The following is a 22,241-nucleotide window of genomic DNA, read 5'->3' on the forward strand; positions in this document are numbered from 1 at the left end:
GTCATGTAGATACTGAGTCTAATAAAAGTTTTGATTTTTTACTTTTTTAAAATTTTTTTATTTTTTGAGACAGAGTCTTGTTCTGTCGCCTAGGCTGCAGTGCAGTGGCATGATCTTGGCTCACTGCAACCTCCACCTCTGGGATTCAAGCAATTCTCCTGCTTCGGCCTCCTAAGTAGCTGGAACTACAGGTGTGTGCCACCATGCCCAGCTAATTTTTGTATTTTTTGTAGAGATGGGGTTTCACCATGTTGGCCAGTCTGTTTTCAAACTCCCGCCTTGGCCTCCCAAAGTGCTGGGATTACAGGCGTGAGCCACTGCACCCGGCCCATCAGTTTTTTATTCTTGTTTTGTCTCCATTCTTCATTGAGTGAAGGGGCTACACCCTCTCAATTATCCTTTAGATAGCCTTGTTGCCATCTACTTTTTTGTCTGGAGTTTCTAAAGTATTTGATGCATATTTACACCTGATATTTTGTTTTATGTCAACATAACATGTCATTGTTAAATTTTTGAATGACAATATGTTGAAGAGTAGCTCCTTAGATAGTTTTGCCATCATTCTTCATGTCTAAAGAATATTATTAGTTGGGTGTGGTGGTGTGCACCTGCCGTCCTCAGCTACTTGGGGGGTCTGAGGGGGGAAGATCACTTAAGCCCAGGAGGCTGAGGCTGCAGTAAGCCTCGATCACCTACTGCACTCCAGCCTGTCTCTAAAAAAATTAAATCAATTAAGAATATCACTTCCCTATAGTGGAAAAATTATAGTTAAATATAGAATAACCACTTTCGGAAAGGAATTTGGTTTAAATTCCAGGCAGAGCAACTCAATTTTTACTAAGAGCCTCTAGGGAACTTGTCTCTTGTGATGAAACTTGTGAAGTGTGGCTAGATAATTTTATTCCTTCTCCGTGATACCTGTTCACTCACTGGCTTCAACTCCAGAGAGGTCACTTCTGCCTGAGGAAAACACGCACACTTCTTCCTGATGGGCTGCAGGCATATGGCATTATGAACTCAGTGTCCACTCAGGCTTGCTCCAAACTGCTCCTGATTCCAAAGACATTTTGTCTTGGCTGTCTTTCTCTAAAGATTTTCTTCCTTTGGATAGCGTCTGCCAGGGAACTTCAAAGAGTTCCATAGATTTTCTGACAGCATTTGCTGGGGAGAATTGCCCTGGCTCAAAGTATTCATTACTTATTCCTGTCCTAAATAATTGCTTGGAAGATTTTTTTCCTGATGAATCTTATACTTGAAACTTTTAATCTCCAGATGGCATTATTTGACTAGATATACATACTATTATTTTTGGTGACATATGCTGGGAATTTTGTTCTTTATTTAGGAGCTTTACTCATGGCAATGAGGATTCTTTGGACATTTTATTTTGAAGGGATCTGGCAATGGATACAACTTGACTGAAGACATGTTCTTTGGAATATTATCTTATGGAATCACTCTGGTAGGCTTGGCTATTCCTGAAGAGTAATCCTAAGACATTACGTCCTAGGGCTTGCCCTTATACATTGGTTTAATTCCTCCTGATTTCAAGATTTGCTTAGTTTTATCAGTTCTCATTGAGTCAACATCCTTCAGAATTTGCTTCATTTGAGGTTTTTTTTCTGAACATCTTGATATTTGGGTATTATTTTCTGTATGAACATCTGCTCTGGCCAATCCAATTGGTGGAAGTTTCTCTTTATAAGGCCATTTTCTCAGTAATTATGTTCTAAATGTGGCACTGGACATATCTCTTCCAGACCAGAGTTTTTACGAATTTTCTCTCTGGATTTCTCTGTCAATTTGACTCAAATGCTCCTGAAGAGACTAGTAGGGAACCATGTCCTGTTCAACCCCTCCTTTCTACACAGTAACGCCCTGAAAGGGCTGCTTGGGAAATTGGGTCCTAGTCACATTTGCCTATTGATAGAAAATGCACTGATGTCACCCTAGGGAAATGTGCCCCAATCATTTTATTTATTTTTTTGAGACAGTCTCGCTCTGTCGCCAGGCTGGAGTGCAGTGGCGCGATCTCGGCTCACTTCAACCTTCGCCTCCTGGGTTCAGTGATTCTCCTGCCCTAGTCTCCCGAGTAGCTGGGACTACAGGTTTGCGCCACCACGCCCAGCTGATTTTTGTATTTTTAGTAAAGATAGGATTTCACCATGTTGGTTAGGATAGTCTCGATTTCTTGACCACGTGATCCATCCACCTCGGCCTCCCAAAGTGCTGGGATTACAGGTGTGAGCCACCGAGCCCAGCCACCCAATCATCTTTTTAAAAATGAGCTTTAAGGCCTGGCGCGGTGGCTCACGCCTGTAATCCCAGCACTTTAAGAGGCCTAGGTGGGCAGATCATTTGAGGTCAGGAGTTCGAGACCAGACTGACTAACATAGTGACACCCTGTCTCTACTAAAAATACAAAAAAAATTAGCTGGGCATGGTGGCGGATGCCTGTAGTCCAACCTACTCAGGAGGCTGAGGCAGGAGAATCGCTTGAACCCAGGAGGCGGAGGTTGCAGTGAGCTGAGATCACGCCACTGCACTCCAGCCTGGGCAACAGAGCGAGACTCCATCTCAAAATAAATAAATTAATTAATTAAATAAAATAAAAATGAGCTATATTTTAAAAAGCATTTCTTTTTGAAGAGCCTTGTCTTTAATACCTTTATCCAAGGATCTCAGACTTCCAAGAGACCCTCCTGGGCTAATTATTTTGTGGCCAATTTTATTCATGGAATCGTTCTTCAGCAATTTCTTTATTTATATTTGGAGACAGAGTCTGGCTCTGTTGGGTGTGATCTTGGCTCATGGCAACCTCCGCCTCCTGGATTCAAGCGATTCTTGTGCCGCAGCTTCCTGAGTAGCTGGGATTACAGGTGTGCGCTACCATGCCCAGCTAATTTTTTGTATTTTAGTAGAGACGGAGTTTCACCTTGTTGCTCAGGCTGGTCTCCTGAGCTCAGGCAATCTGCCCATCTTGGCTTCCCAAAGTGCCAGGATTACAGGCATGAGCCACCATGCCCTGCCAACAATTTATTTTTGAGGGATTTTATAAACACTGATTTTATGCACTGATTGTGACACTCATTAACATAGAGGAATTTTTCCCTAGCTAACATTTCTTATGAAATTGATTTATATTCTCTAGTAAGAAGCAACTTGGCAAATTAAAAACAAACAAACAAACAAACAAAAAAACCCCTTAATTTCTTTTCTTTTTTTTTTTTTTTTTGAGACAGGGTCTTGCTCTGTCGCCCAGGCTGGAGTGCAGTGGCGCAATCTCAGTTCACTGCAACCTCCACCTCACGGGTTCAAGCGATTCTCTGCCTCAGCCTCCCAAGTAGCTGGAACTACAGGGGCATGCTATGACGCCCAGCTAATTTTTGCATTTTTTTGTACAGACAGGGTTTCACCGTGTTGGCCAGGTTGGTCTCTTGACCTCAAGTGATCCACCTGCCTCAGCCTCCCAAAGTGCTGGATTACAGGTGTGAGCCAGCATGACTGGCCAAAGAACTTAATTTCTATTGGCCATTGCTATGGTCCCCTAAAAATTCATATGTTGAAACTAAATCCCCAATGCAATAGTATTAAGAGGTGGGGTCTTTGGAAGGGGATTAGGAGGCCTCTGCCCTCATGAATGAGATTAGTGTCCCTATTAAAGAGGTTTGAGGGAGACCGTTTGCCCCTTTCACCATGTGAGAACACACTGAAGGCACCTGTGAGGGCATCTGTGAGGAAGGCCTTCATCAGACACTGAATCTGCTAGCACCTTGATCTTAGGCCTCTCAGTCTCCAGAACTGTGAGAAATAAATTTGTTTAAAGATTACCCAGTCTAAGGTATTCTGTTATAGTGCTCTGATTGGACTAAGATAGCAATCATTATGAGGTTTTTATCTTGGCCAGGCTCACCTACGGAATTTATGTCTCCTGGAGATAACTTTTGCAAAGTCTCTCTTCAGCTAGTTGCATCCATGTAGTTAGTTTCTTCAGACATATGATCTGAAAGTGTTTCATCCTGGCCCATTGAGGCCTTGGAATATATCCCTAATGGCGACTTGTTGTTGATTGCAGTCTGGCTGATAATAGTCATGGGTTGCATCATGGATGGCAATGATTCCTCATCAATTTATCCCTTCCTGGCATTATAGGTGAACTCTTTCTTTTCTGGTGCCTCTTGTGGAACAATTTTTTTTTTTTTTTTTTTTAACTCAACAACCTTTGCCTGTGAACTATATTTCTGCTGGTATTTTTGATTGTTTCATTTCACTTCAGATAAACTTATCTACAAGTGAGCCTTTTTTAGACAATGCTACCTCTGCATCCTGTCATTCCATTTCTGGAAATTCTTTTTTGACAGTGGTAACTGAGAAATGTTTTCCTTTCTAATGATACTTTGGAATCAGTATCTTTTGACCGTGAGTCTAGAGGACGGCAGACCCAAGAAATCTATGCAGTGCCAGCCCGACCTCTGACCACAGCTCCCAAAGTTCTGCTTTCTGGGGACCTTACTGGAGCTCTCTTCCCTCTGTGACATTTGGACTTGCCTTTTGTTGAAAGACATTGAGTTAGTTTCTTCTTGACAAAAGGAACTCAAACACGAAAGCAGAAAGACCCAGAAAGCCTTACCTTTGCCAATGTGACATGCAGTATGCCTCAGCAGTAAGCCACCCTTGAAAAACTGTCAGCTGAGCATCCAGCTGTCTTCATACAAATCACAAATTTTAATCCTTCCAGGAAAAAATCATCATCAGTTTTTCTTTGCTGACAAGCATCTTCTTATAGACACATTTTTAGTTGATTTAAGTTATTTCATTCTCTCTTACATTCTGAAAATATGTTTGTAATACCATAGCTTTTATATTTGTTCCCATAAAGTTGTTCTTTTTAATTCCTTTTCTAAAGGTAGAAAGGGGTATTTATTTTTCCCATAGGATATTATTCCATCATTTGAAAATAGACTTGTAATCTGCACAAAAATATAAGAATGATAACACTCAGTACTAATTGGTCAAAAGAATGTTTTCGCTGGGAGATAGTATTCTGTCACTGGAAAGAACTTTATACATTTTATCACTTATATTGCTATAACAATGTGTCTGAAGTATCTAATACGAATTTTTGAAATATCTTGTTTGGGGCCGTAAATGCTTAGAAAATTGTTAATTCTGGCTGGTAATCAAGGCAAATAAAATATGCATGAGTAAGCTTAAATGCTTCTGGATAACAATGGTTATTTGAAAGCTCTGTGAATATTTCATATCATCTAAGAGGTAAGAAAAAGACTGTAATCAGCTTGCAGCAAAATGTCCCTGAACAGGCAACAAAGATTTTCTTTGTTAGATTGTATTAATCAGGACAGCCCAGCAGCCAAGTGTGTGGGCCCCTAACAGGCAGATGTCAGTGCCACCTCCTGGTGTCTGCCCTTGGCCCAGCCATTAATCTCTCTGAGCCTTAACTGTTTCCTCATCCATAACATGGAGATTATAAAAGTGTCCAATTCACGGGGTGCTGTGAGAATTAAATGAGATAATGCAATTAAGCACTTAGCACAGTGCTTGGTACACATTAAACAGCCATATATGTCAGCTACCATTATTGAAAACTAACATAAACTTTTTCTTTTTTTCTTTCGAGAGACAGGGTCTTCCTCTGTTGCCCAGAGTGGAGCAGTGATGCAATCATGGCTCACTGCAGCCTCTACCTCCTGGGCCCAAGCCATCCTCCCACTTCAGCCTCCTATAACTGGGACCACAGGTCCATGTCACCATGTCCAGCTAATTTTTAAATTTTTAATAGAGACAGTGTTTCACTATGTTGCCAAGGCTGGTCTTGAACTCCTGGCCTCAAGTGATCCTCTCGCCTTGGCCTCTCAAAGTGCTGGGATTACAGGCGTGAGCCACCTCCTGGCTTAAGAGAATACTCTTTAATAATGTGTTTCTTTCTTTTTTTTTTTTTTTTCGAGACAGAGTCTTACTCTGTTGCTCCGTCTGGAGTGCAGTGGCGTAATCTCAGCCCACTGCAACCTCCGCCTCCGTGGTTCAAGAGATTCTCCTGTCTCAGTCTCCCATGTAGCTGGGACTACAGGTGTCTGCCACCACGCGTGGCTAATTTTTGTATTTTTGGCAGAGATGGGGTTTCACCATGTTGGCCAGGCTGGTCTTGAACTCTTGACCTTGGGTGACCTGTCCAGCTTGGCCTCCCAAAGTGCTGGGATTACAGGGATGAGCCACCATGCCTGGCTAATGTGTGTCTCTTTTCTAAAACATATGCAGAGGAATCAACTTGAGTGGTAAGAAGGAGAATTTTCATAATCCCTTTAGAAAAGTGTGAAACGTCTGATGAACCTGTGCCCTTTGGGGGAAGATGCATTCCAACCAAGACCCTAGCTCTTTGAGAACGGCCTTGATGTTAAACTCACTTTAAAAGCAGCCGTTATTTGGGTGCTAAATTTACTTGGTTCTTCAATTTGCCCCTAAACAAGTGAAAGCTGGGAACCATTCTAGACTTCTCCCTCCCCTCACTGTGGATTCTGTGTCTCTAGCACCTCTCAGATTCAGCTCTCCCCCTGCACCCAGCGCCTCCAGGGCAGTTTCTCCACACACATCCTGCTTACCCCGCAGTGGGACTTGCTCCTGCCTCTATGCCTCTGCACATGCCCTCCTCCCCCTCTGAAACGTTCCCTGTGGTGTGTCACCTGCCTTCTTTTAGGTCATCATCTCTCCCTGCACAGGGCTCGTGTGTGGCCACTGAGAGTCTCCCACACGCTCAGCATTGGGTCTCTTACTTCTCCTGCCCATCATAGCTGCCCTGAAAGGTAGACAGGATTGGTGAAGAGACTTGCCAACCACAGGAATTAGGAAGTGAGGAAAATGAGACAGTGTCCCTTCAGTTTACCTGGGAGAGCAGGGTAAGCTTGGCCAGAGCTGAGACTCATAATGGCACCTTACCAAGAGAGGGGAGAAAGGCTATATCCTGAATGAAGGCATTCATCTCCCTTTAGAAAGAATGTGTCCTTCAGAAAGGGGCAGCACAAACATTACCAGTGACCTCTACGCATTTCCCTGAGGGGATAGGGGAACTGGGCCATTTTTCTTTGCAATTTTCAGTCCCTTGGGAACACTATCCCTCAGTAGAGCTCTGTTTTTACCATCTTGAAATTCTTTATAGGTTCTGTATTTCTATACTGCATTGGGCCCTACAAATTATGCAGCTATCCTTCTCAGGACATACAAATGCTTAAAAAATGGTTGCTAACAAAAATGAGAGAGTATGTCCAATAGAACTGAAGGAAGGGCCGGGCGCAGTGACTCACACCTGTAATCCCAGCACTTTGGGAAGCTGAGGCAGGCGGATTACCTGAGGTCAGCAGTTCAAGACCAGCCTGGCCAACATGGTGAAGCCATCTCTACTAAAAATACAAAAATTAGCTGGGCGTGGTTGTGCACACCTGTAATCCCAGCTACTCGGAAGGCTGAGACAGGAGAATCACTTGAACCTGGGAGGTGGAGGTTGCAGTGAGCTGAGATCGTGCCACAGTACTCCAGCCTGGGTGACAGAGTGAGACTCCATTTCAAAAAAGAGAACCAAAGGAGGTACTGACTAAGAAACTAAGGAACATAAATACTCAGCTTCTGGCCTTTAGTTGAAAGACATTGAGGCAGCCACAAGACTCAACCTTTTGATGTCTCTAAGTGGAAACATTCTAAAATTCAGTCTTTATTGAAGGTATGTGTTCTGTTTTTCTTACAGAAGTAACTCATACTCATTGGAAAGATTGAATTATCAGAAAAATATATAACTGAAAGTCATTGTCTTCCATAATTCCTGCTACTGAGACATCACTTTTTTTTTTTTTTTAAACTTTTAAGCTCAGGGGTACATGTGCAGGATGTGCAGGTTTGTTACATAGGTAAACATGTGTCATGGGATTTACCATATGGATTATTTCATCACCCATGTATTAAGCCTAGTATCAATTATTTTTCCTGATCCTCTCCCCCCTCCCACCCTCCATTCTCCAAAAGGCCCCTGTGTGTGTTGTTCCCCACCATGTGTCCATGTGTTCTCATCATTTAGCTCTCACTTATAAGTGAAAACATGTAAATGAGAATATGTGGTATTTGGTTTTCTGTTCCTGCATCAGTCTGCTAAGGGTAATGGCCTCCAGCTCCATCCATGTCCCTGTAAAGGACATGATCTCATTATTTTTTATGGCTGCATAGTATTCCATGTGTATATGTACCACATTTTCTTTATCCAGTCTATCATTGATGGGTATTTAGGTTCATCTCATGACCTTGCTATTGTAATAGTGCTGCATTGAACATATGCATGCATGTGTCTTTATGGTAGAAAAATTTATATTCCTTTTGATATATACCCAGCAATGGGATTGCTGGGTAGAATAGTTTAATTTCTGTCTTTAGGTCTTTGAGAAATTGCCACATTGTCTTCCACAATGGTTGAACTAATTTACAATCTCATCAACAGTGTATAAGTGTTCCTTTTTCTCCATAGTTTCACCAGCATGTTATTTTTTGACTATTTAATTATAGCCATTTTGACTAGTGTGAGATGGTATCTCACTGTGGTTTATATTTGCATTTCTCTAATGATCAGTGACAAGCTTTTTTCATGATTGTTGGCCGCATGTATAGCTTCTTTTGAGAAGTGTCTGTTAACATCCTTTGTCCACTTTTTAATGGGGTTGTTTGAGTTTTTTTCTTGTAAATTTGTTTAAGTTCCTTATAGACACTGGAGATTAGACCTTTGTCAGATGCATAGTTTGCAAAAATTTTCTCCCCATTCTGTACGTTGTCTGTTTACTCTGTTGATAGTTACTTTTGTTGGAAACAACACTATTAACAATCTGGTGTTTATTCCCCCAGGTACTTTTAATAGGTTATACTAATACATTATAAATAGTATTTAGTATTAATATTTTTATTATTTTAGAAAATTGACTACTGCTATGTGTGTTCTGTAACTAGTATTGAGGACAGACTAGAGAAGATCAAGAATGGGTCTAGTTGCTGGGCACGGTGGCTCACGCCTGTAATCCCAGCGCTTTGGGAGGCCGAGGCAGGCGGATCACGAGGTCAGATCAAGACCATCCTGGCTAACATGGTAAAAACCCATCTCTACTAAAAATACAAAAAATTAGCCAGGCGTGGTGGCGGCCACCTGTAGTCCCAGCTACTCAGGACACCGAGGCAGAACAGCATGAACCCAGGAGACGGAGCTTGCAGTGAGCCAAGGTGCCACTGCACTCCAGCCTGGGTGACAGAGCGAGACTACGTCTCAAAAAAAAAAATAAAAAAGAATGGGTCTAGTTAACAGGCTACTGTGACCACCTAGAGAAAGATGAGTGTGGTTTGGGCATTCAAGTTGTTGAGAATTCTGACGTTATTTAAATGGAAAGCCAACAAACCAGATGTAGGGTGACAAAAAAGGTGGAGTCAAAGGGGACACCAAGAGTTTTGGCCTGAGCAAGTGGAAGGATGGAGAGAAACTGCTTCAGAGAAACTATCAGGGAAAGTCCACTGAGACGAGTTAAGTTCGAGGTGTCCATTGGTCATCCAAGTAGAGACCTCAAGCAGTCAAGTTCAGGGAATTTTGATTAAGGATATAAATCTAAAGTCCTTAGCATATAGATGATATTTGAATGAATGTAGATAGAAAGTAATTAAAAACATTTTTTTCAAACCTCTAAAGTTTACTGCCATTTAAGCTGGTTCAAAATACCTGTCATTATTATCAACACAGTGAAAAGTCAACATTTCATTTGTTCACAGCATGGGATAAAATATTGGCAAATCATATATTTGATAAGGGATTAACATCTAGAATATATGTAGACTCCTAAAACTCAACAGCAAATAAATAAATAAATAAATAAAAATAAAAAAATGGGCAAAGGACTTGAATAGACATTTTTCCAAAAATGATATACAAATGGCCAATAAGTACGGACTCAACATCACTCATTATAAGGGAAATGCAAATCAAAACTACAATGAGATACCACCTCACATCTATTAGGATGGTTACAATCAAAAGAACAACAATAACAAAATAACAAGTGTTGGTAAGGATGTGGAGAAATTGGGACCCTGTGCACTGTTGGTGGGAATATAAAATGGTACAGCTGCTGTGGAAAATGGAATGGTGGCTTCCCAAAAAATTAAAAACAGAATTATCATATGATCCAGCAATTCTACTTCTGGGCATATACTCAAAAGACCTGAAGCAGGGTCTTGAAGAGGTATATGTAGAGTCATGTTCACAGCAGCATTATGCACAATCGCTAAAATGTGAATGTATCCATTGATGGATGAATGCCCACTGATGGACAATGAAATAAATGGATATGCAAAATGTGGTATAAACATACAACAGAATATTATTCCACCTTAAAAAGGAAGGAAATTCTGACACATGCTACAATATGAATGAACCTTGAGGACATTATGCTAAATGAAATAAGCCAGTCACAAAAAAGACAAATATTGTATGAGTCTATTTGTACAACATACTTAGAGTAATCTAAATCACAGAGACAAAGTAGAATGGTGGTTGCCAGGGGCTGCGGAGAGGGAGAAATGGTCAGTTATTATTTAATGGGTGTAGAGTTTCAGTTTTGCAAGATGAGTTTTGGAGCTGGATGGTGGTGATGGTTGCACAAGAATATGAATCTACTTAACACCACCGATCTGCACACTTAAAAATGGTTAAGATGGTACGTCTTACATGTATTTTACCACAATTACAAAAATTGAAAAAAAGTATTAAAAAACTGGTAATATATGTTGAAGAAAAATATCTGCTATCAGTGACAAAGGCAGACTACAGGATATGTGTAAATAATACTCTGAGAGGCCTGACTGTGAAGTGAAGCAAAAGTTAAGACATGAACACACAAGATGGATGTATGTTGGGAGGAAAGCTGAGTGTTGAGCGAGGAGCTGAGGCAGGGCTTGGAACATGTCCGGGGTCCAGGGTAAAACTCCTTGGGGCCTTTGGAATGTGTCTAGACTTGCTGGCTCCTTGCTTCTAGCACTTTCATTATCTCAAGTAGCCATATATTTCAAAGAAAATGCTAAACCATCACAGCTGTAGCTTGTTCACTTGATACACCACTTCCTTTCAACCCCCCACATCCTCACCACCTGTTTGTTTGATCACCAATAAATAGCGTGGGATCCCAGAGCTTGGGGCCTTTGCAGCCTCCATACTAGCGTTGGCCCCCTGGTCCCACTTTCTCTCTTAACTTGTCTTTTCTCATTCCTTTGACTCCGCCAGACTTCGTAGCCCCCGCGGCCTGGTGTTGGGTCCGATCACCCCAACAGATGTATTTTCACTGTGTAGTCTCCAAAACATTGATAAAACAAGAGGAAAAAGTCACAGCCATTTGTTTACTTATTTAAAATCCATATTCTGAGTTTATTTTATCCCATAACTAGTTCAAATATTCACATGATTAAAGGTTTTTCAGAACAGGAGTAGGCTGGAGAGTCCCTGAACTCTCCTTTTACAGCCCCTTAAATCTTGGTTCTAGCTGGCATTTACTTGGCTTCCAGCTTTGAGAGAAGTAAATCAGAAGCATCTACCTTCTGGTAACCTAAGAAGGAGATTTGGAGCCAGGAGGCATTTCATGAGCAACTTCATGCTGAAAAGCCTCCTTGTAATTTATTTCTTTTGGCATTTTGAAGTTCCAGTCAATCTAGCCAGCAGACTCTGAAGGAGAAACCTGTTGAGGCATTCCTGGAATCATACTGGAAGTACCTGGCAGGAATTCCTGCTTCAAGGCCTCCTTCTCAAGGGGGTTTGTGTCCTCCTGCATGAATATGGTCTTCTTCGTGGAAACAGTTTCAGAATTCAGTTCCTAAATAGAAAACAAAACAGCAGAAAAGTTATTATTAGAGACTAAAGCACACAAGATGTATGGCAAAAACACGGTATTGCTATTTTCATGCCTGAGACTAAGAAACAAACTGAAAAAGCCCTGCTTTAACAAAGCATAAAACCAAATCTATAGGAATGAAGTTGATTCACCAATAATTTAACTCCCTGCCAGAACAAAACCCAATATCTTTTAATGGAAAACAACACAATCTAGACTCCCTATAAAATGTCCTCTACAATGTCCAGAACACAAGTAATAATTACTAGACATGTAAAAAAGTACAAAAATGTGAACCATAATCTAGAGGAAAAGCATTAAATAGAAAAAGGCCCCAAAATGGGCTGGGCATGGTGGCTCACACCTGTAATCCCAGCACTTTGGGAGGCCGAGGTGGGCAGATCATGAGGTCAGGAGTTTGAGACCAGCCTGGCCAACATGGTGAAACCCTTCTCTACTAAAAATACAAAAATTAGCTGGGTGTAGTGGTGGGCGCCTGTAATCCCAGCTACTCAGGAGGTTGAGGCAGGAGAATCACTTGAACCCAGAAGGTGGAGGTTGCAGTGAGCTGAGATCTCGCCACTGCACTGCAGTCTGGGTGACAGAGTAAGACTCCATCTCAAAAAAAAAAAAAAAAAAGAAAAGAAAGAAAGAAAAAGGTCCCAAAATGACACAGATGATGGAATTAAGAGACAACAACAGCTATTACATATATTTTTAAAAATCCAAGGTGGAAAATGGACATAATGTGAAAGTTAAGATGTATCAGCAGAGAAAATGGAAATTATATTTAAAAAACTAAATAGAAATTATAGAACTGAAAAGTACAATATCTGAAGTGAAAAAATTCACATAATCTCCAGATAGGATATAGGGCATTGCAGAAGAAATGGTCAGTAAACATGAAGGTAGATCAGTAGAAATTATCCAAACTGAACCACATAGGAAAAAAACAAACAGAGCTTCAGTGACCTATGAGACAATATTGAGCAGTCTAACATCCATGTCCCTGGCTGAGGTAGGAATCCTCGGAGCTTAGGCTCTACTGACCCCCTTCACTCCAGTCTTTGCCTGGAAGTCGTACAGGTCCATTCTACAATGAGCCCTATGGGGCTCATCCTTGTCCACATGGTCTCTGAGACCCTTCTAAACTTCAAACTATTGGGTCTATGCAGCAAATATATATTGATTCTATCAACATGTATTTCTAAAACATTTGTATAGTTTAGATCTTCATCAACAATAGGAGTTTTCTTCTGACTCAGAAACAAAATTATCATTTACTTAAAGCTGCATCTACTTAATGAAGAGATATTAATACCAAGGATAACCTCTGCCTGACTCAAATTCTACCTCCTCTATGGATACTTTTTGGTTCGGATGATTGGATATGAACCCTACCATACAGAGCATTCTGTTTCTATTCGTCTTTTGATACATCCACTAGATAAGCAGTATTCAATCTGGGGTACTCAAAGACTTGCTAACCTGTATCCAAGTCACGATGTTTTGTTTTGTTTTTAAAGAGATTAAGGAAAAAACTGCAAAGCTTTGAGTATATGCATATCAGTTCATCAGGTAAACTAGCAGCCCTGCTGAAATTTTATGCAACCCATCCTGGGCCAGTTTGAAATTGGTTTTCCCAGCACTAGTCACACCAAATGTGAAGGTGACCAATAGCAAGGAAGAGTTTGTAATCCACCTTGAATCAATCAGAAACCAGAACTTGGAATCTTGTCTTTTTGACACACCTCTGCCTCTTTGTCCTTTATTTAGCCTTGTCAAAGTTTGCTTGGAGAGTAACTCACATCTTAATGTTGTGGCTCTCTCTTGCCAGGTAAACTATAAATTTGGCTTCATTTTAGATCACTCTTGGGTTCTCTTTATTTCCTTCTAACATAGGGAATCGATTTCCATAATCACAACCTACACATGAACTCTTTCCTAAAACTGAGAACTTGCACACAGTCTAGATTTTGTGCTGGTTTTCGTTTCCCATCTTCCCTTACAACTGTCTACATCACACACTTGGCAAAAGAATGACATACCATTTACTTACCTAAATCTTGTTAAGGAATATTGCTACAGGATGCAAAACCTCCTCAGTGAAACACAAAAAGACAATTCAAAATATTGATGTGAGCTGAGAAATTTTCCTTAATAAAGCTACCATAAAACTAGGGTGGAGTTTTGGGAGTCTTCTTTATATATTTCTTATTGCCTTATATATTTATATTTCTATTAACAGTAAAACACGGTGTTAGATAAATGGATTAGAGGTGGGCAACAAGGTGATGACAAATTCTGCTGAATGATCCTCACTTCTCCCATCTCCAAACAATTGCTTAAAGAAGGAATCCTTCCTGAGGGAGAGTTCCTTTAGACTATTGTCAAACAATAGAATGAAATTATCTTTTAATTTATTTACAAGACATCTAGGCTTAAAGAAGCAAATATATTCTTTATGAGGACGTTGAGTATATTAGTATAAATGTAAATAAGCTTAATATTTTCATGTCTTCAAATTGGCTTGGAAGCTAGCAAATGCTAGTGAATTGTAATGGACTGCATTAAAGACTTTAATGCACAGAGTATAGTGATAGTTAAAAAGATGTCAGATATCAAACCCAACATTGCAATTGAGATGACTCTCTATCCAGGTATCTACTGCTTTATAGAAAGCATAGAATGGCATAAGGTGTTCTTCAGGAGATTGTGAAAAAAACTGTGGGAGGTAAAAGATATCCTTTTAGACTGACAAATGCAGAGTTGTCTTCAGCTATTCCAGCTTAATAACTTACACCTAATATTATAGCATCATAGAGGAGGCATCTGAAGTTTCACATAAAAGCAAATAGAATATAATAAACCAAATACTAAATACTAAGTTAAATATCTGAGATATGCACTGGTAACAACCATATTTGGTTTCTGAAAAATATTGACTACTACTTGAAAAGGGCTCAAAGGATCTTCTATGAAAAAATATTTGTTCCAACTGAATAGATTTTTAAAAAATCAGTTTTTTAAAAAAATCAGATTTTTTGGCTAGGCGCAGTGGCTCACACCTGTAATTCCAGCACTTTGGGAGGCTGAGGTGGGTGGATCACGAGGTCAGGAGATTGAGATCATCCTGGTTAACACAGTGAAACCCTGTCTCTACTAAAAAAAAAAAAAAAAAAAAAAAAAAAAAATTACCTGAGCGTGGTGGCATGTGCCTGTAGTCCCAGATAATCGGGAGGCTAAGGCAGGAGAATTGCTTGAACCCAGGAGGCAGAGGCTGTAGCGAGCCGAGATCGCGCCACCATGCTCCAGCCTGGGCAACAAAGCGAGACTCCATCTCAAAAAAAAAAAAAATCAGATTTTTTTAAAACCAGTAACACCAGAGTATTTCCTGAAATCTAAGACATATCTGTCTTTTAACATCTCCTTTTTTCATTAACAAAGATTGTCAGTAACATTGGTTTATATGCAAATATGTGAATACAGAGTGAAAATCAGGCTAAAGGGATCCTTAATGTGCCTTGGGTGGGGACTGGGCTGACTTGTGGCTTTCCTGGATTCCATGTTGGGATGTGTGCGGCCACCCAAAGCTGAGTCCTTCTCCCTACCTTGTGACACTTTTCACAGTTCTGTTGAATCTGATACTCTTCCTGTTTCAGCATTTCTGTCATTTCCATTTCCTTGAGGCTACTGTCATATTCCTCCTGCAGCTGGATCTTCTCTTCCCTATTCTGGGGTGAGGTGACAGAGTCGAATCAGGTCAGCACCCAGGGAAGCCTTATAAATGGGGCCCCCTCACTGGAGACTGATCTGGGCTGTGGGCCTTTTGGGCCTGTTGAGTTTCCTCCTGTAACTAGCTTTAGCCTGCTAGTAGTTACAAACCCTTCAACTCCACAGCTCCTCTGAGTTGAAGCCCCACTCCTCTCAGCCCCCAGGATCCCCATGCTTCAGGGATATCTAGATCTAAGAGCAAGTCAAATTAACCAAGAAATTCCCCAGGCCAGCTCCAGAATCCTGCCTTGTGTCTTGGCTTTCAAATTACTCTAGGAAAGCTGGGCCCTCCCTAAGTCGCAGTGCCCATACACACCTTTTCTTTTGCTTTCGCTGTTTTCTCATAATGATAAAGCCAGTGAGCCAGGTATTCTATTGGGTCACTGGGCCGAACCTTCGCCACCTCTGCCAGTGCCTGGGCCAGGCAATTTCCAAAGCACCTCTTTAGGTAGTTAGTTTCCATCCTGGCAGCCTGGAAAACAAAGACGCGTTATTTTATTAACTTAGTCTGATATTAAAAATAGACACATTCTAACCAATTCAGATTTATTTCAGGATAAATATGAGATGTTTCTGGATCACACCCTTCCCAAAAGAACCAATGAACACTTACTTGCTCTTATATTCAAATGGACTTTTTCTAAAGTTCTCCAGCTGCACTAGGTCAGACAGTGTGGGTCCTAGGGTTTACCAGGTTTGTGAGGAGGTTGGTACTTTGGTGGTAAGGGTGGCTAAGGCCTCCCCTTACCCACACATTTTTGCTCTTGAGTAGAGAAAATTTAAAGGAGCAGGCAGGAGGTCCTGGGGAGGGGCTCTGAGCACCCAGCAGGCTGTGCTATTGTGAGGTAGGAGGCTACAGTCATCTATGACATAGATAAGATAGGCTCATTTATTTCACAAGGGACCACGGAAAGGCACTGGGGAGAAGAGAGAGGGAAAATGTTGGTGCTACAGCTACTGCTTGTCAGGAGCTCTGCCAGCACCTGATATAATGCTCCATTCTGTATTACTTAGGGATTTACTATTCATCATATTTCAAGAGCTGGAGGCAATGTAGCCCAAACTTAGGAGCAGCAGGGAATTGTGGCAGTAGGAATGCACATTCTGGAATAAGACAGACCAAGTTCCAGTCCTGATTCTGCCACTTATTAGCTGTGTGATCTTTAGCAAGTCACTCAGTCTCTCTCAGCCTCAGTTTTCTCATCTGTAAAATAAAAGTAACAAAAGTATGTAGCTCACAATAATTAGATTAGAGGTGATAATAAACACACACCAGGCACTTAGCCAAGCACAGAGTAACTGCTTATTACACTATTCAGTGGAGGATTGTGCCATGAAATGACCTAGGACCTGGCCTCCTCCTGACGGATTCCACATTCTTGAAGTTGACACATTTGAATTCCAAAAGAGCCCGGTGAATAATAAAAGCTTAGATCTAGCCTTAACATTTTCTGGAGGCATTTTTCAATTTTCCCCCCTACTCCCCATTTTCTAGCTTAAGGAAGGAAAAACAGATAGACAGATATCCATATCTATCTTACGCATATCTATCTTATGGATAGAGAAAAAAATATTTCCTAGCTCTCTCCACTACAAGGGCCTTGAAACCAAAACACTTCAGTAGCAATGAGCACACTGAGCATATAAACCTTTCTTGTAAATAGCCTTCGTCACTTAAGAGGAATCAGGGTGGCCAGGCGCGGTGGCTCAAGCCTGTAATCCCAGCACTTTGGGAGGCCGAGGCGGGTGGATCACGAGGTCAGGAGATCGAGACTATCCTGGCTAACATGGTGAAACCCCGTCTCTACTAAAAATACAAAAAAAAAAAAACTAGCCGGGCGTGGTGGCGGGCGCCTGTAGTCTCAGCTACTTGGGAGGCTGAGGCGGGAGAATGGCGTGAACCCGGGAGGCGGAGCTTGCAGTGAGCCGAGATCACGCCACTGCACTCCAGCCTGGGAGACACAGCGAGACTCCGTCTCAAAAAAAAAAAAAAAAAAAAAAAAAAAGAGGAATCAGGGCTCCTTGGAGAAATGGCTGATTCCAAGGCTGGGGCAGGACAAGTCTAATGGGCCTGGAACATTTGGTTTTGCCAGAAAGAAAGAAAATTCTGAAAAATACAATGGGTGGGGACAGAGAAGCCAGCTTGAAGGGGCTCCTACTAGTCAAATCTGGGGCAGTTTAACCATTAAAATAAATAGCGACTGTAATGGATTATAAATTACAGAATAAAATAAGACTCCATGAGTCCATATGAGAATATATACATAGATTAAGAAGGGAGAAGGCAAAGTTCTTGTTAAAGTAGAATGCCAACTAATAAATGTGGGGAAAATAATGGAGTTTTAAAAAACTGCCATTTCCTCACCACCATAGTATAACTGAATCAAAGCAGAATCATCAATGAGTCAATGAGTGCTAAACCTGGGTGAACATTTGACAAGGAATAAGATATATGCATAGTCTCAAAGTTTCTTCTCACAAATTAAGTATTAATTCCAAAGGAAATACAGAAATTTTACAGTGGCAAAACCTGGCCAACAAAACCTTAACCAAGTAATCACAGTAAATATCACCAATAAAGGAACAAAGTGACATCAAGTGCCTCCTGATGGGATGTACTTCTTATGGTACATAAAACATTTCCATGGATTCCTGTCTAAAATGCAGTATTTGAATGTAATTGAAGAAACAGCAAATAAATCCAAAGCAACTACCCTGTACTCTTAAAAATGTTGAGGTTATGAAAAAAAAAAAGAGTAATTGTTATAGATCAAAGGAGACTGAACAGCTATAATAACTACATGTAACACATGATCCTAGATTGGGCCTGGGCAGGAAAAAATAATTCAGCTGGGCATGGTGGTGCATGCCTGTAAACCCAGCACTTTGGGAGGCTGAGGCAGGAGGATCACTTGAGCTCAGGGGTTTGAGACCAGCCTGGGCAACATGGCAAAACCATGTTGCCCATGCTTTTGTATTCCACAAAAAATACAAAAATTAGCCAGGTGGGATGGCACACACCTGTAGTCCCAGCTACTTGGCGGCAGGGGGTGGGGAGGTGCATGGGGTCTTACGGTGGGAGGATCACTTGAGCCCAGGAGGTTGTGGCTGCAATGAGTTGAGATCTCACCACTGCACTCCAACCTGGGTGACAGAGTGAGACCCTGTCTAAACCAAAAAGAGAGAAGAAAAAAGAATTCTATAAAGGACATCGTTGGGAAAATTGGATGAATTGAATGTGAAATGTAGATTATGTGATATAATATATCCAAGTTAAATTTCTTGATTTTGAATACTGGAAGTATGAGTAAGAGAATGTCCTTGTTCTAGGGCTGAATAATGGCTCCCAAATGTGTCCATGTCTGAATACCTGGAACCTATGAATATGTCACCTTAAATGGCAAAAGGGACTTTGTAACTGTGATTAAATTAAGGATCTTGAGATAGGGAGATGATCCTGGATTATCTGAGTAGGAACAATGTAATCACAGATGTCACTGTAAGAGGGACACAGTACGGTCAGACAGGGAAGGTGATGCCAGAGCCGAGGGAGAAAAAGCGATGTGATCCAGGTCCTTGAGCCAAGGGTATCCTCTAGAAGCTGGAAAAGGCAAGAAAATGGATTCTCCCCAGAGCCTCCTGAGGAACCTGTGCTGCTGACACTTTGCTTTTAGCTCTACTAAATTCATTTTGGACTTCTGACCCCAAGACCTGCAAGGGAATTAAAAAAAAAAATTTTAGTGTGGTAGTGATAGGGTGGGGACAGAGGTGGGTGGTGTCTCCTGCCAATCGGTGTCTCCTGCCAATCTGTGTGGCCCACTTGAACCAATGCATTTGGATAAACAACCTTCTACACCCTTCTTACTCAAAGCTGGTTTGATGACAGATGACCAGCAGCATTTCATCACCTGGGGACTTGTCGAGATGCAGAATCTCAGGTCCTACCCCACCCCACAGATTCAGAACCTGTATGTTAATAAAATCTCCAAGCAACTTGTAGTTACCAATCTACTTTGCCTGGATCACTGTAGAACTGTCCTTCCCAGAAGGCAGAATCACCAATTCTGCATTCTCTGGTCATTGGGTGGCTGCCACACTCCTTACATGTGGCAAGCCATATTGGCATACCTCCACCTACTCTAAATTGCCCATTTTCAACAATGATCTGAATGAAATGTGTTTCCGCAACAGTCACTGAGATGTGGTACAAAGACAGTAGAGCCAGCATAGAGTCACAGCGTGAGGCCTGGAGGGGAAGAAGTCAAGGGGATGCCTTTTATTTTTTATTTTTGAGACAGAGCCTCGCTCTGTCACCCAGGCTGGAGTGCAGTGGCGCAATCTCGACTCTCTGCAATCTCTGCCTCCTTGGTTCAAGCGATTCCGCTGTCTCAGCCTCCCGAGGAGCTGGGATTACGCCTGGCTTTTTGTATTTTTAGTAGAGACGGGGTTTCTTCATGTTGGCCAGGCTGCTCTCCAATTCCTGACCTCAGGTGATCCACCCACCTCGGCCTCCCAAAGTGCTAGGATTACAGGCGTGAGCCACCGTGCCTGGCCAAGGAGATGCCTTTTAAGGCCCACTCAGACCAATTTAGGGTACACTCACCAATTGGGGGAGAGGCTATTTTTCGGTGTTTCCCAGAACTCGCCTGACGGTCTGCTTACATTGTTCCTGGCCTGCACTCAATAGGCAAAATAAGAATAGGGGTTGTCTTTGTTTGCTGTATACCGCCCATGCTTGGCACACTAGGAGCTCAGTAAATATTTCTTGATTTATTCATTGAGAGCTCTGACGCCTGTGCTCATGCTTCCCTTTGATTTTTCCTTGCCCACTCTGGCACTTACTATCTCAACTAACATCTACTAAGGCCTCTCTTGCCCGGCACTGCCCCGCCCATAAGCTGAAAGAGAACACGGGAAAGGCTAGTACATGCACAGACGACTAGGCCGAGGAGGACTGCAAGGGCTTGGGCCTGGTGGAGACCGGACGGCTTCCTGGAGGTAAGGCACCCGAGTTGGTTCTGAAAGGAACCAAGCAGAGGTCACCAGCAAGAGCAAAGGTGCGGAGTTGTGAAACTGCCAGGCTATTAGCAGCTTGCAGTGACGGTCTTCCAACGACTCTAGGTCTTCCGCCCTTCTCCGATTGGCTGCCCTTCCTGGTTCCTCCTCAAAGCGCGCCACCCCCTCATCTCTCCCAGAGCATGCCTGCCTGCCAGCCAGGGTCCCTTGCTCTTTTCGGTCCCCCCACTCCTCCAGGTTTCTGTGCAGCAAGTCTCCTCAGCTCACCCACCTGCGCGCCGCCACATATGCCTTTCCTCGACCCTTCGTGCGCACACCCCGCTCCAGCGTGCCCGCTCCTCTCTGCTTGGCGCCCCGCTCCTACGCGCCCCCTCCTTCCCGGCCCCCGCCCCTTGGAGCGCGCCCGCTTCTCTCTGCCGCGCTCCCCTTCTCGCATTCCCTCTCCGCCACCTCGTGCGCGCTCTCCCTCCTGCACACCACCTCCTCTCTGCCGCACGCCCGCCCCCTGAACGCCCGCTCCTCTCTGGCCCCCTCCCCTTGCGCGCGCCCCCTTCTGCACGACCCCTTCTCTATGTCGCGCGCCCCGCTCCTGCACGCCTCCTCCTCTCTACCGTGTCCGCTCCACTCTGCCGCGCCCCCTCTACTCTGCCGCGCGCTCCTACCCCTGCACGCCCCCTCCATTCGGCCGCGGCCCCTCTACTCAGCGGTGCGCTACTGCTCCTGCACGCCCCCTCCTCCCTGCAGCGCGACCCCCCACGGCCCCCCCTTTCTGCTGCGCGTTCCCCCTCCACCGCCCACTGCGCGCCCTCTGCTCACCTACACGGGCTCCTGAGGCGCGCGCTCTCGTTGCCTGGCAACGGGACGCGGCTCCCGGGTGGCTAGCGTGCGCGTGTGTCGGGTGTGCGCACCGGGAAGGCCCGAACTGTTTTTGAGATTAGTTCCTCTAGCTTCGCTGGGTCCGGCGGGCAGAGGCGGTTCTGACCGTTGGGCCTTGGGCGTCGAGCAGGACTCACCTGAGGCGGAAGGAGGCCGCTTCGCGCCTGGGGCTCCCGAGAGCAGCCGGCTCTCCTTCTCCTGCTCGTCCTGAGCGGGGAGCGCTGCGTCTCTGTCTCCTGCGGGCTGCGGGAGACTCTTCCAGACTCCCGGGTGGGAAAACCACATCGAGCGCCCTGGGAGGTTGCCAGATGCAATACTGTACTGCATGCGCAGGTAACTGAATTTCAGATAAACGAGTTACTTTTCAGTACAAATATAGTATCACGCAAAGTTATTCGTTGTTTATCTGAAATTCAGAGTCACCTGGGCGAGCTGGGTTTTTAGTTGAGAAGTCTGGCACCCCTGCCCGGGTGCCCCTGCCCAGTCGGCTGGCTGTCTCCCAGGTGTGGGTAAGGAACCTCCTTCCATCTCTGTGGCACCTTCTTCAGGCTGTAGGCAGCTGTTTCTGTGGGAAACGGCTTTCTTATGTTGAGCCAAGATGCCTATTGGTGTATATGAAAAATAACATTGGTTACCACAGGAGAGATGGGTATTATCCTCGTTTCACGG

General features: G+C 43.2%; 2 protein-coding genes across 5 annotated transcripts in view; both read right to left on the minus strand.

The window, feature by feature from the left end:
* The window catches only part of PLAC9 (placenta associated 9), a 316,145-nt gene that overhangs the window by 79,523 nt on the left and 214,381 nt on the right, over positions 1–22,241 (minus strand). The window lies entirely within an intron of this gene.
* Positions 11,414–21,803, minus strand: DYDC2 (DPY30 domain containing 2). 4 transcript variants are annotated; one of them, XM_077946490.1, is made up of 6 exons: positions 21,513–21,803; positions 20,284–20,354; positions 16,801–16,884; positions 15,997–16,152; positions 15,518–15,640; positions 11,414–11,888 (listed from the first exon to the last, which is right to left on the minus strand). In XM_077946490.1, exons 4-6 carry the CDS (start codon positions 16,141–16,143, stop codon positions 11,727–11,729), a joined length of 432 nt encoding a protein of 143 aa, XP_077802616.1. In that variant the 5' UTR covers positions 16,144–16,152; positions 16,801–16,884; positions 20,284–20,354; positions 21,513–21,803; the 3' UTR covers positions 11,414–11,726. The 4 variants fall into 4 exon arrangements, with proteins under 4 accessions (XP_077802616.1, XP_077802615.1, XP_028682246.1 ...); XM_077946489.1 differs by lacking the exons at positions 20,284–20,354; positions 21,513–21,803 and adding an exon at positions 20,968–21,058; XM_028826413.2 differs by lacking the exons at positions 16,801–16,884; positions 20,284–20,354 and having other exon boundaries at positions 21,710–21,803.

Source organism: Macaca mulatta, chromosome 9 (assembly GCF_049350105.2).
Source record: "Macaca mulatta isolate MMU2019108-1 chromosome 9, T2T-MMU8v2.0, whole genome shotgun sequence".
Classification (NCBI taxonomy): domain Eukaryota; kingdom Metazoa; phylum Chordata; class Mammalia; order Primates; family Cercopithecidae; genus Macaca; species Macaca mulatta.

Excerpts from the sequence above, each read along its gene's own strand:
- DYDC2 (XM_028826413.2), bottom strand. The coding sequence starts at position 16,143 with ATGGAAACTAACTACCTAAAGAGGTGCTTTGGAAATTGCCTGGCCCAG. Across the intron at positions 15,641-15,996 it reads CAGCGAAAGCAAAAGAAAAG|AATAGGGAAGAGAAGATCCA; the intron begins GTGTGTATGGGC and ends ACCTCACCCCAG. Across the intron at positions 11,889-15,517 it reads ACTGTGAAAAGTGTCACAAG|GAACTGAATTCTGAAACTGT; the intron begins GTAGGGAGAAGG and ends TTTTCTATTTAG.